Below are 17194 nucleotides of genomic sequence, written 5' to 3' on the forward strand. Positions count from 1 at the left end.
ATCTGGAGATTATTATAGTCATTATCAGTACAATGGATTATAAGTAGAACCAGTGTGTCAATCCTGGAACAAATAAGAGACTGGTTCTTCTTTTGCAGGGATGCTCAACAAGCAGAAATTTATAGATTCTGGATTTGTGATGCAAGCAAATAATGGACTAAAAGGTTTAGCAAAGATTAGTAAGGTTTAACTCATTGACTAATAGAGTATGCTGGAAAATGCAACCATTATAGCATTTCAAATGTAACAAAATTCAATAGATTAGATATACTGAAAGTAATAAAATCTGATATACTACAAACATGGATTAACTCAAATAGGACAATTACAAACATAAAGGAAAAATACCGATTTAAATGTAGATATTTACAATCCACTAGTTTCTACAATCAAGATATAAACATTGGTTTGTACCAATAATCTAAGATCTTTGGTTACACGGTTCAAGTATCAATTGTACTGGAAAACTTACGGCAGCTTAAAAATATTCATTTCACATGAAGCAGACATCCAAAATGACAGAGCCAAAGGCTCACATCCCTTTTACAGCATGATAGCTCCTCTTCCATGGTCTGTCTCTAGATCAGGAGTGTCAAACTGCCGGCCCGCGGGCTGGTTTCATCATACGGAAGCCGCACCCATCCCATTGCCGGCAATGCAAAAAGAGTCGCGATACATCGCAACACGTCAAGTGGCGAGTTTGACACCCGTGCTCTAGATGTTTCTGCAACATCTTATATGTCCACACAGGAAATTATTTACTTTGGCCCTAATTGGCGCAACTGTGGGCAGACATATAAACATCCCAATTAAAAGCCAACTTGTTTCTGTTCAGATTCAGAGGTAGAACCTGTCTCACAAATGCTATTAAAAGGTCCATGGTACACCCAAATGGCAATCAATCAATCAATTAACATCTCTAGTTGCCATTGTGACCAGGAGGCTGTTAACTTTCTTCTAAGAAGGTTGCCAATTTTTTAGCAACAGCAAAAGATGTTAGAAACCATCTGGTTCTTCATTCATGCTATTAACTGTTAGCTGGAAATGGCTTTAGGATTTTCTTGCAATTTTAAAATTTCCTTTTATAGTTATTTTGTTCCATACTGGTCTTTTATTGTATTTGGTTTTGGACCATAAATAAATGTTGCACAGAGATATTAAGACAGACATGTCAAACACAAGGCCCGGGGGCCAGATCCGGCCCACGAAGTGGTTTCATGCGGCCCGCGAAGCCATCCTGGAAACAGTGAGGGAACGGCCCCCACTGCCTTGGCCCTGGCCCAGAGACCCTCCTTCTGCCAAAGACCCTCAGATCTGTCCCACTCCTGCCCAGGCCCCCATAGGCACCCTTGATGCCAATGATGTAGAGCTGGCCACGCCCACCCAGTAGGCCATATGCACTCTAGCCACGTCCACCCAGTAGACCACGCCCACCCTGGCCATACCCACCCGGCCCCCCGAGGGCAACCATAATGCTGATGTGGCCCTCAATGAAATTGAGTTTGACACCCCTGTATTAAGAGATTTTAATATCTTACAATAATATGAATAGTTATGCAAAAATATTAAGCAAAATCATCAATCTGAAATCTAACAGTAGTTTTATACTGTACATATTTATTTCTAAACAGTCCCCAATGAATAAAATTAAATTTCTGCACACAGATAAACATAGCTAAGTCATCAAGAAGACGTTCAAGAATAAAGAACTGCTAATTATTGGGTAAAATTAAAAAATTTTGTCATAGGAAAATATATCCTTATAACTATATTAATTTGAAAAATGACTGTGTTTTATAAGGCATAACATAAGAATATCAGAAAACATATGGCCTAATTATATTAATAATTTCAACCTGCAATTAAGGACCATTGGTAGTCTAGAGTGATCCAAGAGGTGGGGGGAAGACATAATAAAATACAGAAGGTAATATAGGCTGTAATTTATTTGTGCTAAATTCTTGGTTTTTTTCCTAAGCTCGTTAAAAATGGTTTCTTGTAAGTAAAATTTGTAATGAATCCCATTTAATGTTTAATATTAATGACTATTATCCTTATGAACTAATTCTACAGCATTTTGTGGTACTTAATTCTCCCAGGACCAAAAAAGTCCAGCACATTATATTATATCCATGAAGAATTTATTTATTTTTATTTTAATTCCATTTATATCCCGCCCTTCTCCGAAGACTCAGGGCGGCTTACAAGCTTAGCAGTAGCCTTCATTCTATGTATATGCCTGCTTATTAGGGCTTTCACACACCCCCAAGCGACATTATTACAAAGTCAGCTTAATTGCCCCCAACAATCTGGGATGAAAAGATCTGCATATTTTCCCTCCATGCATGGCAACCATTGAAACTAAAAATATAATAGTCCCAACTGTGTTCTTTTAACTAAGCAAAGATCATCAACCAACCTAGCAAATCTTCTGTGCTTGGAACCCAAGTTTAAGAGGGCAATAATCAAGAATTTAACCTATGTTCATGTCTACCAATGTTGGGAGAAATAAGCAGAGAGCCAGTGGTCCTCAAATCAAGGCTGGCATCATTCTACCGCCAGCTGCTCAGCTTCATGAGCTTCAGGTGCATAACAAAAGTCCATTAAGTTGTAATAAGAATAGGAAGAAAAAAAACTAGTTTGACCTTCTCTGTGTATATGAATACAGAAGCATAAGGCACTTATTCATACAGGAAATGGGCAATCAATTGTTTAGTTTGGCTTTATGCTTGTTTGCAACAAACCAAGCTATGTCTGAAAGACTTCAAATGAGTCCCAATCCAAGAGCCTAGTTCAGGCAAGTAAAATCAGGAGGTCTATGAATTATTGCCAAGTCCCTTGTCTGGGGAGGCTATCATAGTACTAAAATCGGAATCTATCAAATGTAAGAATTGTAGCAATGGAAAGTACATTGAGTAAAAATAAAGTGCATATTTCTGTGAAAAGAAATACACCGGATGTATTTTAAATGTAAATGACTATATTCTTGTTTTTCATTAAGAAAAAAATATTAAATATGCTATTCTGTGTCAAACTCAATTTCATTGAGGGCCGCATCAGCATTGCGGTTGCCCTTAGGGGGCCAGGTGGGGATGGCCTGGGTGGGCGTGGCCTACTGGGTGGGCGTAGCTAGAGTGCGTATGGCCTACTGGGTGGGCATGGCCAGCTGTACATCATTCGCATCAAGGGTACCTATGGGGGCCTGGGCAGGAGTGGGACAGAGCTGAGGGTCTCTGGCAGAAGGAGGGTCTCTGGGCCAGGGCCAAGGCAGTGGGGACCGTTCCCTCACTGTTTCCAGGATGGCTTCGCGGGCCACATGAAACCACTTCGTGGGCCGGATCTGGCCCCCGGGCCTTGTGTTTGACATGTCTGCTGTAGATTCAAACTCTGTATACAACCATTAGCCAAAATTGTTCTGAGAGCCCATTCTGAGTTCCGATGTTATTATAATTGTTCAAAATTCAAATTATGCAGCATCACATCAGTGAATTTGATTCAGATTTAAGTCTAAGCAAAGATACTAGGTATCCTGCTATATTCTATAATCTTTATTTGACAGGCAATCTAAACAGATAAGTGCTTGTTTACAAAAAAGCAACCTGAAGAGCAATTTATAGAATTGAGATAGGTTTTAATATTTTTAAGAGAAAACCATATGCCCAAGATATAGCAAGATTTTTCCATAAAAGTGATCGTGCAAGTAGATTCACATGCTATACAACTTGGGTTTTCAAGCTAAATAACAATGGACTGAGATCACACAACATATTAAACCGTTAAATATTATTTACAAATCACGATGGTTGGGTTAACCCAAGACTCTAAGCCAAAACTAACCAAGCTATATTTCAACTTATTGCACCATGTGATTCAACCAACATCTTGCTTAAATAGATTTCCTGATAACAAATTAAAGGAATTCCTGTGACTCCATACATGAAATGTGAGGTGACTATTGCAATATAAAGTTTAATAAAGAAATGTATCTAGTAATCACAACACAAAAATGTCAGTCTAAATTCAAGATAAAAAGATTCTTAAAAAATTCTGAGATGTGCTGCATTTTAATGTTATACATTTTTCAATGTCACAGTTATAGCTTAACAATAACAATTGTTAAACCTTCCACCCAAGAAATATATACCAGATCCCAAAGCAAACCACAGTTCATTAATCCCCCACTCCTTTCTGATCAGTAATCCAAAATCCAAAAAACTTTGGTTTGCCTGCACTCTTTTTTCACAAATATCTTACTTTTCAAAAATCAACTAATGTAGCCTGTGATGGCTTGGTTGGCTGAAACCACCTCCATGACAATTTGGATAAGGAAAGATTTGTTCTTCCCTCCAGCCCCTTTGTTTGTAAAACAAAACCCTTGCATGTCATGTCCATGGGGAATGAAAATAAAGTGGGAGCAGCAAAGACTTCAGTTACTCATGCAATCTATGTGGATTTCCCAGTGGACTAGTGATTGCTTAACCACAAATTACTATTACTCCAGATTTAGATGACATACCAGAATAAACAACATACAATAAGGTTATGCTCTATGGTTAAGAAAGAGTATGTTAATCACAATCTAACCTGTGGTTGAGGTTCATATGCCATGTTAAGGCTAACTAAAACATAACCTAGCTTATTGTGTGACCTTTGGTCACAGGATACAATTCAGATACCACATCCTATTCAAAAGGACCCTACACTTATACCATTTTGCCATGTATCTGTGAACACAATCTGTGGTTCTAGTATTACAATATGTGGCCAGCTTCTAGCCTCCAAACCAGACTGGAAATACAGGGCAAGAAGTAGCCTTGAGAAATCAAAAGTCAAAAACTCCAGCTTTTAACCTACGGTGAATAGTTGTCAACAACAAAATTTATTAACATTAATAACCTTGTTTTCAGATTATCATCTAAGTAAACTTAAGATAGTGTTGTGGACACAATGATAGAGTACAAGATGATAGTGCATAATTATTAACTTGGCATTTTGCTTAATATGTCACACTGACAATAGGAAAAACACATATTTTGCATTTTCCCAAAGCATTAATATGGTTGCATTTTAGATCTATCTAGTGAGCTACCCAATGGCTGGGTTTGTACAGCCTACTAAGTAAAAAATAAGTCACATTATGAATTCGTCATATAAATTATTTTCACACAAATTTGATGTGTTAATATATGTGTAAGTCATGAAATTGATTCACATAGGTTTAGTACAGCAATTTTACCCTCTCAAAGATGCCTAAACTCATTACAAATTTATTAATTTTAAAACAGTGAAAGTTCCTTCACATATTTAAATTTCATTCTTTCTGAAATTTTGTTTTGTAAATTTCTAAGTTTGCCCTTTTATTTAAAGAAATATCAGAAGCTGCTGAACAATATTTTTAAAAAGTTTTTACAATTAGATATTTCTTAGCGATGAGAATCAACTTAATAATGAAATTGATTCTCCCTGCTAGGCAGTATCTAATTGTAAAAACTTTTACTATTATTATCACCCCAAAATGCCAATGACTGAAGAGGGGGACATGTTTTAATCTCTCACCTATCTCAGCAACTTGTGCTTGGCAGATCAAAGACAATAAATATCCATACAGAAATACAAGCAGTCCTCAACTCACAACAGTTCATTTAGTGACCATTTGAAGTTACAACACTGAAAAAAGTGACTTATGACCGTTTTTCACACCTATGACCATTGCAGCATCCCCATGGTCACATGATCACAATTCAGACCCTCGGCAACTGGCATGTATTTATGGCGGTTGCAATGTCATGTGATCAACTTTTGCAAACTTCTGAAAAGCAAAGTCAATGGGGAAGCAAGATTCACTTAACTATGTCGCTAACTTAACAATTGCAGTGATTCACTTAACAACTGTGGTAAGAAGGGTCATAAAATGGAGCAAAATTCACTGAACCAATGTCTCGCTCAGCAACAGAAATGTTGGGCTCAATTGAGGTCGTAAGTCAAAAACTACCTATAATCACTTTCAGTTAATAGCATCCCTCTTAGCATCACAACTAATCCTATGCAATTCCAGCATTTTGTTTGCAGACATATAAAAACAGACACTAGTTCTTAATCCTGATTATAATTAGTTCCAATTCCCGTTTTATGAAAATATCCTAAAAATATTAACATTTTGAAATAAAATTGCAAGTGTTGAGACAGACCACTAGGTCATCTAATCCTAAATCCTGCTCAGTGCTGGAACTCAAAATAGCATCCCAGATGCTGTCTGGCATCCACCTGAATGCATCCAACGAAGATGCATCTACCATCTCTCTGGATAACTGGTTCCACTATTAAGAAATTATTTGCCTTCCTGTAATTTAAATCAGTTATTTCATATTCTGCTCTCTGGGGCTAGAGAAATCCAGTCTTGACTTTCTTTTATATACTGTGACATTCTTTCAAAGACTTAGAAGTGCTATCACATTCTGCTCAGTCATTGTTTCTCAAATTTAAACATGCTCAGCTTCAATCTCTCTTCATAAGACTTTATCATTGAGCCTTGTCCTTGCTGCCCTTCTCTGCATATATTCCAGCCTGAGTCCTTAAAATATGATGCCCACAACAGAATTAATATGTAACACGCAAATCTAACTGCAATACAATATAGAGGAACAATTACTTCTTAGAATTTGGAAGTTCTTTTTTGATGCCAAGTGAAATCGTTTCGATCCTTTTTGCAGTCACCTCACACTGCTGGCTTATATTTACTTTGCAAATCAACTCTTATTCCAATAGTATTTTTCTCTCATATCCTCTCTCTCAGGTTACTTCCTCTTCTGTACTTACATATTTGTTTGTTTCTTAAGTGAAGAATTATGCATGTGCCTCTTTTTAATTTCATTATATTACTTTCAGGTTATTTCTATAAGCTATCACAATTATTTTGAATTTTATCAGTTATAGAAATGAGTACTCTTCAGGGGGATGTCCTTGAAAACCATGCAGAAAGAACAACTGGTCCAGTATAAAGCAGTGTGTACAGTTTTGGGTGCCCCAACTTTGCCCATGTTACACTGCTGCTGCGCAAGTGCACTGGTTTTCAGGGTTTTTTTCTGGGTGCAATTCATGGTACTAATTTTCACGTTTAAAACCCTGAATGGCGCAGGGCCAGGTTATTTGCGGGACCACCTCCCCCTAAGTTTACCTGCCATTCTATCAGATAAGATAGTATGGCCTCACTCCTGGTCCTTTGCCTTATATATTGCTCTTTTATAACATTGTAAGCCACTCAGAGTCACTTAACAGTGAAATGGGCAGTATATACTTTTAATAAATAATAATAAATGTTGCCATCTAGCAAGACCTGGACAACATGCCTGCTTGGTAATGTTCTCTGCCTTTTTGGAACATCATTTCCCTTGAGATCTGGGCCTTCTGATAAATCCTGAAGGCCTGTTTTTTTCTTATAAATACTAGGGTACTATATGGCTGGAGCCCAGAAAAATCATTTATAGATAAGAAGGCTGGGTTGTTTGAGGGCATTAGGAGTTTTAGGCTGGTTCTATGTTTTTACTGTTGTCTGTAAATTGCCCGAGATTATGTTGTATAAGAGCGAGGTTATATAAATTTTTAAAAATATTTTTTTTTAAATTACAATCCATAACACAAAATATCAAATAAATGTGCAAACCATTTTCACCAACATTAATTGCTAACCTCCTCGTGGTGCAATGGCCATCAATAATCAATAAATAACATTCATTGATAGCCTCCTCACGGTACAATGGGTATCACTAATCAGAAGATTCACAACAATAAAAACAATACAGTTGTCTAATCTTAAATAAATACAGATAAATGATAAAAGACATACAATGTCCCTTACTAACAGGCATTAAGAGAAATTTTATAGTGGTAAGAAATGATAAACACTGGCAGACTCTTCCTAAAACAATGAACAACAGCATCTATGTACACAGCAATTATGTCAAAATGACATACATGTGGGGATGTCATCATATAAGCACCATGTGCTTATATCCTGATGTCTGAATTGTCATGTTTTGCCATTTGTCCACTTCCATACAAATGTCCATAGGAAATAATTTGTCCTTGCAGAAGACTTTCAAAAAGTGGATGGATGAACCAATAGAGATGGTTCAATCAATTTCTACCCTGGACTAGGTGAGCCATGAAGACAATTTAAAATGATGCATTATATAATTTTGTAATATAAGATACAGTAGTTCTAACTACGGCTTACTGTTGGCCATGCATACTACATAGCCTTAATAGAAACCACATTCCCTTAAAAACAGTGGCACTAACTTTTGAGTAATCATGCACGGGGTTAGTATATAATAAGGGATGGCTCCTCAGAATCCCAATTCTGACATTCAGTGAGAAAGTGGCCCATTTTGGGTAGCATGATTTCATTTTCTTCACAAATCAAGAAATTGGTGTGGAACTAAAGGTCTCTGAAAGGCAAACCACTCATATATTTTCCACTAACTTGCCCCCACAAAACATATCTAAATCATACCAAAATGTATCATTTTGACGTGCTTTAAAGGTGAGGACAGAAGCAATTTACAACCCACTTCCCACTATACCTCTAAATACCACCAAGAAACCTTCCCTCAAAAATCAGATAAAAAATACCAGGATTAAAAAACATATCACTGGAAGGCATCCTGTGACACGCCAACAGGTTGAGTTGCAGGCCCTAATAAAAAATGTACTGCATTCATAAAATTGTATATTTGATTTTTTTTCAACAATAATCTCACTTTTTGAAATACTACCTCTTTCTTAAAGTCTGATATTTTACAATACTCAATACCTCATGTGGCTCCAAGAATTACAAATATTTAATGATTTTTTAAAATCTTTAAATGAAAGCTATGATTTAGATATAGACAGATATATAAATTCATTTTTGTTGCATATAGTCCTCAAATTATGACCACAATCTAAATTTCTGTTGCTGAGCAAGGTAGTTTAAGTGAGTTTTGCCCCATTTTGTGACCTTTCTTGCCACAGTTGTTAAGTGAATCACTGCAGTTAAATTAGTAAAAGGTTATTAAGTGAATCTGGCTTCCCCATTGACTTTGCTTGTCAGAATGTTGCAAAAGGGGACCACATGGCCCCAGATACTGCAACCCTCATAAATATGAGTTGCCAAGCATCTGGATTTTGATCACATGACCATGCAATGGTTGTAAGTGTGAAAAATGGTCATAAGTCACTTTTTTCAGTGCTGTTGTAATTTCAAATAGCCACTAAATGAATGGTTGTAAGTTGAGGACGACCTGAATATATCTGTTTTAACTGCATTGCTTCAAATCTTGAAAAGTGAATACAGAGTTTAAAAATATAATAATAAGTTGGAAGGGACCTTGGAGGTCATCTAGTCCAACCCCCTGCTAAGGCAGGAAACCCTATACCATTTCAGGCAAATGGCTGTCCAGTCTCTTCTTAAAAACCTCCAGTGTTGGAGCATTCACCACCTCTGGAGGCAGGTTGTTCCACTGGTTAATTGTTCTGTCAGGAAGTTTCTCCTTAGTTCTAGGTTGCTTCTCTCCTTGACTAGTTTCCATCCGTTGCTTCTTGTCCTGCTTTCAGGTGCTTTGGAGAATAGCTTGACTCCCTCTTCTTTGTGGCAGCCCCTGAGATATTGGAACACTGCTATCATATCACCCCTCGTCCTTCTCTTCATTAGACTAGACATACCCAATTCCAGCAACCGTTCCCTATATGTTTTAGCCTCCAGTCCCCCAATCATCTTTGTTGCTCTTCTCTGTACTCTTTCTAGAGTCTCGACATCTTTTTTATAGAGATATGTTGCCTATTTTAAAAGTGACCCAGGAAATTCTTTTTGTTCAATGGGCACTTCCTCTGGAAGTGATCTATTGAGGACAGCATGTCAACAGTGAGGCCTAAGCAAGCAGTGGGCAGGGCCTAAAACAAAAGTTGGGGTTATCTATTTCTAAACCTGTTTTCTGTTTCTGATGTCCAATTTTTTCTTTTTAACATTTTATTCTGATTTTTTCTGTAAACTCCCCCCCCCACTCCATCAATCTACAAGTTAGGACAGGATGCTCTTTTTATTGCCACAGTGTGGAATGACTGGTTGTAAAGAACTTTTGAATTTTATAGAAGTTTTGAATTTAGGCAAACAAATTAGAGTAGACTTACAGCTATCCACGTAGCCTGTTTTATGTTAGTGAGTTTTACTATACATTGTTAATTGACCCCAGTAAAAAAAAATTATTTCTTCTTCTAGGACAAGGCCTTCATTAAATGAATCTGAGACCCATATATGGCCCTTAGTTCTGTTGATTGTTCACCGAGCTCTACAGTGTCACTTTTTTTTCCATAAGGTTTATTATTTAAATCAAAGATGTAAGGGGAATTCATAGGTTTATAACAAGTACTAAAGGTCAGATGAGAGTGGATTAAAATTAAAGTTCTCATGTGACATGGAAATTATCTTTGTATTGCTGAAGTAATATTTCTAGCTCCCAATGCCAGATAAACTTTAACGCCAGTAAATTGTCTTCTGAAAGAGTTACTGAAGCAATTACTATACATGATGGCCTTGCAAGTTGAATTAACAAAATGAGAAAACCAACATCTCAGCACAGTAGGTACAGCAAGTAGTGAAAATAGGAAATGCAGCCAGAAAATGGGTAGTCTATTTATATATTTCAAACAATGTAAACAAGTAGTTAGACAGGATTATTTTATTTGATCTAAAAATAAAGACTGACCCAATATTAAAGATTACTGTACATATTAATGGAGTTAACCAGTTAGCGAACTGTGTATTAGCGGCTTAATAAACCTGGTTCAAACTGATGTATACAACTTTAGCTTTTCAAAGTTTAATTACCCCAAAGAAACCAGAAAGAACCAAATGTCATATCATTCAGTGTATTAATACATAAACCAAACAATTTCAGGTATTTTCTATACTACCTTCATTTCAAACAGGGCTTTGCATTTTCAGCTTCCTATCTAGGAACTTGTGCAAAAATGACATAATTCATACAAGTCTGAATGGGGGAAACAAGGTAAATATTTCCACCATGTATGGCCAGGATTCTAATTATTTTCAGATCAGATCTTTTAAAACCCTACTGACAAATATCAACAATTTTCTTTATCGCGGAAATGTATTTTCAACTGGAAACCTCTAGTTTCTCAAAAACAGCGTAATATTTCTCATATTTAAACTTTATATACTTCTCAGGAACTGCTTATTTTAGAAACACGCATATACAACACTAACAAAAGGGGGGGGGAAAGACACTGAATTCACTGGAGTAAGCACTGTGGTCAAAGAGCTATCAAAATCCAAAAATCACGAATATGCAGTTATTCATTCTTCCAGCATACCATATGTTGTTGAATCAAAGTTCCTTTATATATCCCCCTGCTCGCCAACATTTGGAAGTAAAATTAATCATTTCGCAAAGCAGTATAATTGCTACATCTTGTGGCAACACCGTTTAATGCAAGAAAGAAGGGGGGGTGGGAATGGACAAACAATAAAAAAGACTTGTTTGCACATAACCTTCATACAGATATTCCCTGCAAACACCCACAACACACTGCTCTCTCACTGTCGTTCTGCTAGGAGAGGGTGGGGGAAGGAAAAGAGGGAGGGAAGAAAGGGGGGGGGCAAATCGTATAAGATGCAATGGAGAAAAGGGGGAAAGTTGCAGTTATTCTGCCCTGGTTTTTTTTAACACATTTCCCTGACTTCTGGCGAAACCCAGGGCTTGGCGAAAGTGCCTTCCCCGTATCAATAAGTGCGTCGATCTTTGTCTCTTTTCCACCATCCTGCACCTCCATGATGCCAGAACGCTTCGACTCTTTTTTTTTTCTCATTTAAGCAACAGCCACGTTCATCACCATTATCACCATCAGCGGAAAGAGGGGGGGGGGTTGGAGAGAGCCGCCTTTTTTTTTTTTCTTTCTTTCTTTTTTTTTTGTAACAAGAAATAATTAACTACCGGGGAGGGAGGGGGGGGGTAAAAGAAATTTGCAAAATATTTCCCTTTTGTAAAAAAAAAAAATTAAAAAAAAAGGAAAAGGGATCAGTTTAAAAACAAAGAGGAGGAAGGTTATCAATTCGAGAGCCCTTCCGCCGGGGATCTGCCAAAGGAACTGTGGCGGCCTTAAAATCTGCCCTCTCCTCCTTAACCAACCCCGGAAAAGTGAGAGGGTGGGAGGCATTAAGTCGAGCCCGAGCGGCGGCGGGTGGGTGGGTTGAAAGAAATGGCTCCATTAGGAAGGCCGGAGTTTTCCTGAGGTGCCCGCCTCGGGGAGGGGGGCCGAGTCTAGACCTTCCACCCTCGGATGGAGGAAGGCAGACATTTCTCGCCTCTTTCCCGCTGCCCTCGGCCCCGCGAGCCGGGGACTGGCCTCAGGCGGCGGCCAAGGCTGCCGATGCTCTTGACACTGCCGTGCCCCTCCCTCCCTAAGGGCCCATTCCCCACATCAGCCAGCCAGCCAGCCAGTCATCTTCCTCCTCCTCGCCTCCCCTTCCCCGGCCGCCGAAGCAGAGCCCGAGCGCTTTCTCGCTCCCTCGCCTATTTACCTTCCTTGAGCGGCGCGTTGTTATGGAGCAGGGAGGCCGCCGCTGAGGCCGCCACGGCCGCCGCCGCCGCTGCTGCCGCCGCCGCCGTCGCCGCCGCCGCGGAGCAGCCCTGCAGGCTCGGTGGGGACGTGGAGAGCCGGGACCAAGATGGCGGCCCCTCCAAACTTCCACTGCTACTTTGGACACTCATCAAGCTACTTTCTTGGAGCCCGGCGGCAGCCGCCGGGGGCAGCAGCACTTGGGGAAGAGGCGGCGCGGCGGCGGAGACGCGACCAGCAACCCGGCCGCCACTGCCACCGCCGCCGCCGCGGTCATGGCCGGGAGCGGGACGGAGGAAGCGGGGAGCGGGCACCCCTGGACGCGGGAACACGACGGCGAGGCTGCGGGGGAGGCCGCGGCAAGTCCGGGCAGACGGGCAGGAGCTCCCGCGCGGCGGCGGCTCAGGCCGGAGCAACCTGCCCACACCTCTGCACTGCGTCGCTTCGGAGCAGCCGCCAATGTGGAAGACGGAGGAAATCCTCTCTCCGCCTAACCTTCTCCCCTGCTAGGGAGCGGGCGGCAGGGAGGGGTCATGCGCAGACACGATCGCGGGCTGGCAAATGGTGAGGGAAAGGCGACGCCGGCGTGCCGCTCTCGCTCTCGCTGGTGCTGCTGCTGCTGTGCATCTCGGCGGTAGTGCTGGCGGCCCCTCCAGCTCGCCTGGGAGAAGGACGGCGCACGCAGTCGGCTGGGGCACCTGCTCCTCCCCTTGCTCCTCCATACAGCAGGCCGTCGCGCCGCCTGCGACGCGCCCTCTTTGGCCTGGTGGAGAGCTCGGCTCGGCTCGGCTGCCGAGACGGTCCCGCGGAGCCTGGCCTGGCTCGCCTCCCACCCGGCGCGCGTTGCACGCCCCTCGGTTCAGCCGCCGCAGCCGGAGCTGCCTCCTCCTGTTAGACCTCGCCGAAGCAGTCGGTCACGGTGTTGCCCCGCGCGGCTCTCCCGCGGGCAACTTTGGCAAGTCGCCTCCCATAAAACGTGGCCGCCCCCACCAGGGTGTTCAAAGTTGCTGTCCGCATGGAGGAGAAAGTATGTTCCAGAAAAAAAAGAGAAATCATTTTTTAAAAAAAATAAAATAAAAATTAAAACATAGAAACAGCCATAGGGAATCTTGCCTTTCTAGAGATTGAATTTGCCCGGCTCTTTGATGAGACTTGGATGTCCAGCAATTTTTGGAGGGCTGCAGATTAAAACGAATTGCAGAAATTAATAGAAGATCGATCGTGAGTGGAGCGGCTATCTTCAGGAGCAATATACCTTCGAATGCCAAATGATATGATCAATAAAAGCAGGTTGCCATTTTCTCTGCTTTCTGGCCTCTTAGGAAATCTGTATGACAACTGCCAGGAACAGCATGCTAAATTAGACTTTGGGTCTTACCCAGGAGGACAATATTTAGGATCCTCTTGACGCACACTAGTGTTTTGTTTTTGTTTTTTAAAAACCCAACAGCTTTACCTCGATAGTTACTTACCGTAGATGTATGAACATTACTCAGCCAACCTTTCACCTGATAATTTAGAAATCGCTGCCATAGATGGCTATGAATAATCTGGCTGATTTTGATTGGGCAGATACGATTCTCAATCACATTGTTCTGCAATAATTAACTTGGAATACCAGCCACCTTTTGCGTTTTCATGATTCAGATTTTTACTCACTTTTGTGCCTATGTTGAAATTGGAAGATTTATTTATGTGCAAAAATTGATGACATTTTTCCTGTACCTATTAAAAACCACTGAATACAATAGAAAATGGAACAAAAGCAGCTGAGAATATTTCAGGGAGATTTTTTTGACAGAATCATACAAAAATCATTAAATGCTCATGATAACAGGAAAGATTTTGCCAAGTGGCTTAAAAATAGTAATTAATATCCCAGGTAAGCATTTATGTTGCATTACATATGTATTAGGAAATAATATTAGAGACCACTATACAGAATATTCTTTCTCTAAAGTTCTGTTGCTTTGCCAAGCTTCAAATGGCAGATCTATCCAAAGAAGGAGAAGTGATATATATAACACAAGTAGTCCTTGACTTAGGACCACAATTGAGCCCAAATTTTATGTTGCTAAGCAAGAAATTTGTTAAGTGAGTTTTGCCCCATTTTATTACTTCTTGCCCCATTTTGTTAAACGAATCACTGCAGTTGTTAAATTAGTAACACCTTTGTTAAGTGAACCTGGCTTTCCCATTGATTTTGCTATCAGAAGGTCACAAAAAGTGATCAAATGACCTCAGGACACGGTAACCATCATAAATATGAACCAGTTGTCAAAGCATCCAAATGTAAATCACGTGACCATGGGGATGCTGCAAAGGTCATAAGTGTGAAAAATGTCACAAGTCACTTCTTCAGTGCCGTAACTTCAAATGGTCACTAAACCAACTGTTGTAAATTGAGGACTACCTGTAGTGCAAAAATGTTTGAACTGTATTCCCCAACATATTTTTCACAGGGTCTGCTGGCTAGGGCAAGCTCAATTAATCATACCTCATTTGGATGTTTAAATATGAGATTAGATTCCATCCAACGTTACATGGTGGGCTTATATTCACAAATCTTGGAAATCCACTTCCTCTCATTCCCTGTGCAATCTCGACATGCACTCCAAATAGGCTCCCAAGAGTCCCCTGAAAGATATGTATGTCTTCAGGGAAGAGAAGGGAAAAAAATAATTGCTCTACCAGTGAAATCCATTATACTGTTAGAAAGAGAATTAAATTGGATTTAAAAGCAGTAGGTCACAAAGATAGTTGGTTTATTTATGAGCCATGAAACTAGGGCTACCTGATTTGGGTTACAAACATCTGGATGGCTACTTTCTTTGCTGCCATCTAACTGTCATCCAGATTTTCGCAGCCCAGATTAGTAGCAAACAAATCCCATTAATATTGCTGCCACATTTTAGACCAGCTGCAGTTTTTGAACATGTCTTAAAATGATAATATATAGCAATAGTCTAATCTAGATACTACTACCTAGTATATAGATGAGTAAAGTAAGAGAAGTCTCATATGATGTACAAGCTCAGGTAATAAACTCTACAGGCTACTGATGTTATTTGAATATCCAAAGCAAAGCTTTGCCACTGTTATCACCTTTATAATAACAGTTGTTAAAACAAATTATAGGGCAGGAGTCTGTAAAATTATCTTGATTGTAAACCTGTAGACTCTACAACATGTTTGCGATTTGTTGTCCACAATTTGTTTTTTGATCCTGTTACATATATTCACTTTCAAATAGATTTGCCCTTTCTTTTTGTACAACCAGCATAAATTAGTGCCCATGCTCCCATACAAATAGTCCAGTCTCCCATTTTGAGGTAGACATATCCACTTTTCCAGTTATTTGGATGACCCACTAAATGAATCCATTCTAAGGGCTTCCACAACTTGCTGAACTGCTAACTCCTATTGATTTCCAATACCATCCTGTCTGCTACATTCAGAGCCTTCTATAAGGCCTATAACAAGGTCTCCCATTTAATCCTAATTGACAACATGGTAAAATGTGGGCAAAACAAAATTAGTTTTAGGTTGCTTTGGATCAACCTGCCAAAAGTTCTTAAATCAAATAGATTCTGTCCTTTTCATAAATGACAGGTGTGGGTATAGAGGCAATGTTTATTAAATGTGCAGATTAAGCAAAGCTGAAAGGAAATAGTTACTTGGAAAACTATTGACTAATAGAATACATTCATTTGTCATAACAGGTTTTAAAAAAATCCCTGCCATGCTATGTCTAGGAATAAATGAATTTAATATACAGAAAATTAGCATTTCTCATTGCCCACAAGATATTGTCATGGAAATATTCATGAAAAATATTTTCTTTAGTTCTGGATGCAACTTTAGGATTTGGATAGATTCCTGAATATTAAAGTGGGTCAAAGACATGATTTTTAATACATATTTGTAGGACACTATTTTCTTGTGATGTGGTTTGCTTTAAAATTTGCTCCAGAAGTATTTTACAGAAAAGTACAATATATGATGAGGTTCCAGCTGTGAGGATAAATATATTCTGGTAGAAGCTAAAGTAAAGAAGAATATGATCAGATGTTATAACAAACTCTAGAGAGGGCTTGAGCAGACAATCTGAAATTTAAAAAGCAGGAATGTACATTCAGAATAAAAAAGACTCACCTACTTGGGGGAAATAATACCTGGAAAATGGGATGCAAATTGATCCAGTGAGAATAAGAGTAATCTGGAATGCATCACCCCCAGCAACTGGATATATTGAAATCCTGGCAAAGCACATAATAACCTTAGAATTCTCATTTAAAGAAAGAAAGGAAGGAACAAAAAAAATCAGGATGGATGCAAGGCTTTTGCAAAGCTAAAAAAGTTATTTGAAACAACTGCCACTCAGGCATTTTGATAGCAATAGCAGATAGATCAAATTGTCCTCTGTTCTTTAAAAATAGTTTTCAAATAACATTCATGTGTAAGTGATTATTGGAAGTTTGTAACATGTACAGAAGTGTCACAAAGATGGAAACATGGACAAAAATGTTCAAGCTCAAACTATGGATGGAAAAAGCATTACGTTTGTGTAGTCAACTTT

General features: G+C 39.5%; 1 protein-coding gene across 1 annotated transcript in view; it reads right to left on the reverse strand.

Annotated features, from left to right (window-relative positions):
• The window catches only part of TLK1 (tousled like kinase 1), a 93500-nt gene extending 79442 nt beyond the window's left edge, over positions 1–14058 (reverse strand). Inside the window, exon 1 of the mRNA XM_083379500.1 lies at positions 12578–14058. Coding sequence (XP_083235626.1) covers positions 12578–12767 — 190 coding nt within the window. The 5' untranslated portion in view covers positions 12768–14058. The remainder of the gene's footprint in view (positions 1–12577) is intronic.
• Between the last annotated feature and the right edge of the window lie 3136 nt (positions 14059–17194).

Source organism: Vipera ursinii (assembly GCF_947247035.1).
Source record: "Vipera ursinii genome assembly, chromosome: 1".
In the NCBI taxonomy this organism is placed as follows: domain Eukaryota; kingdom Metazoa; phylum Chordata; class Lepidosauria; order Squamata; family Viperidae; genus Vipera; species Vipera ursinii.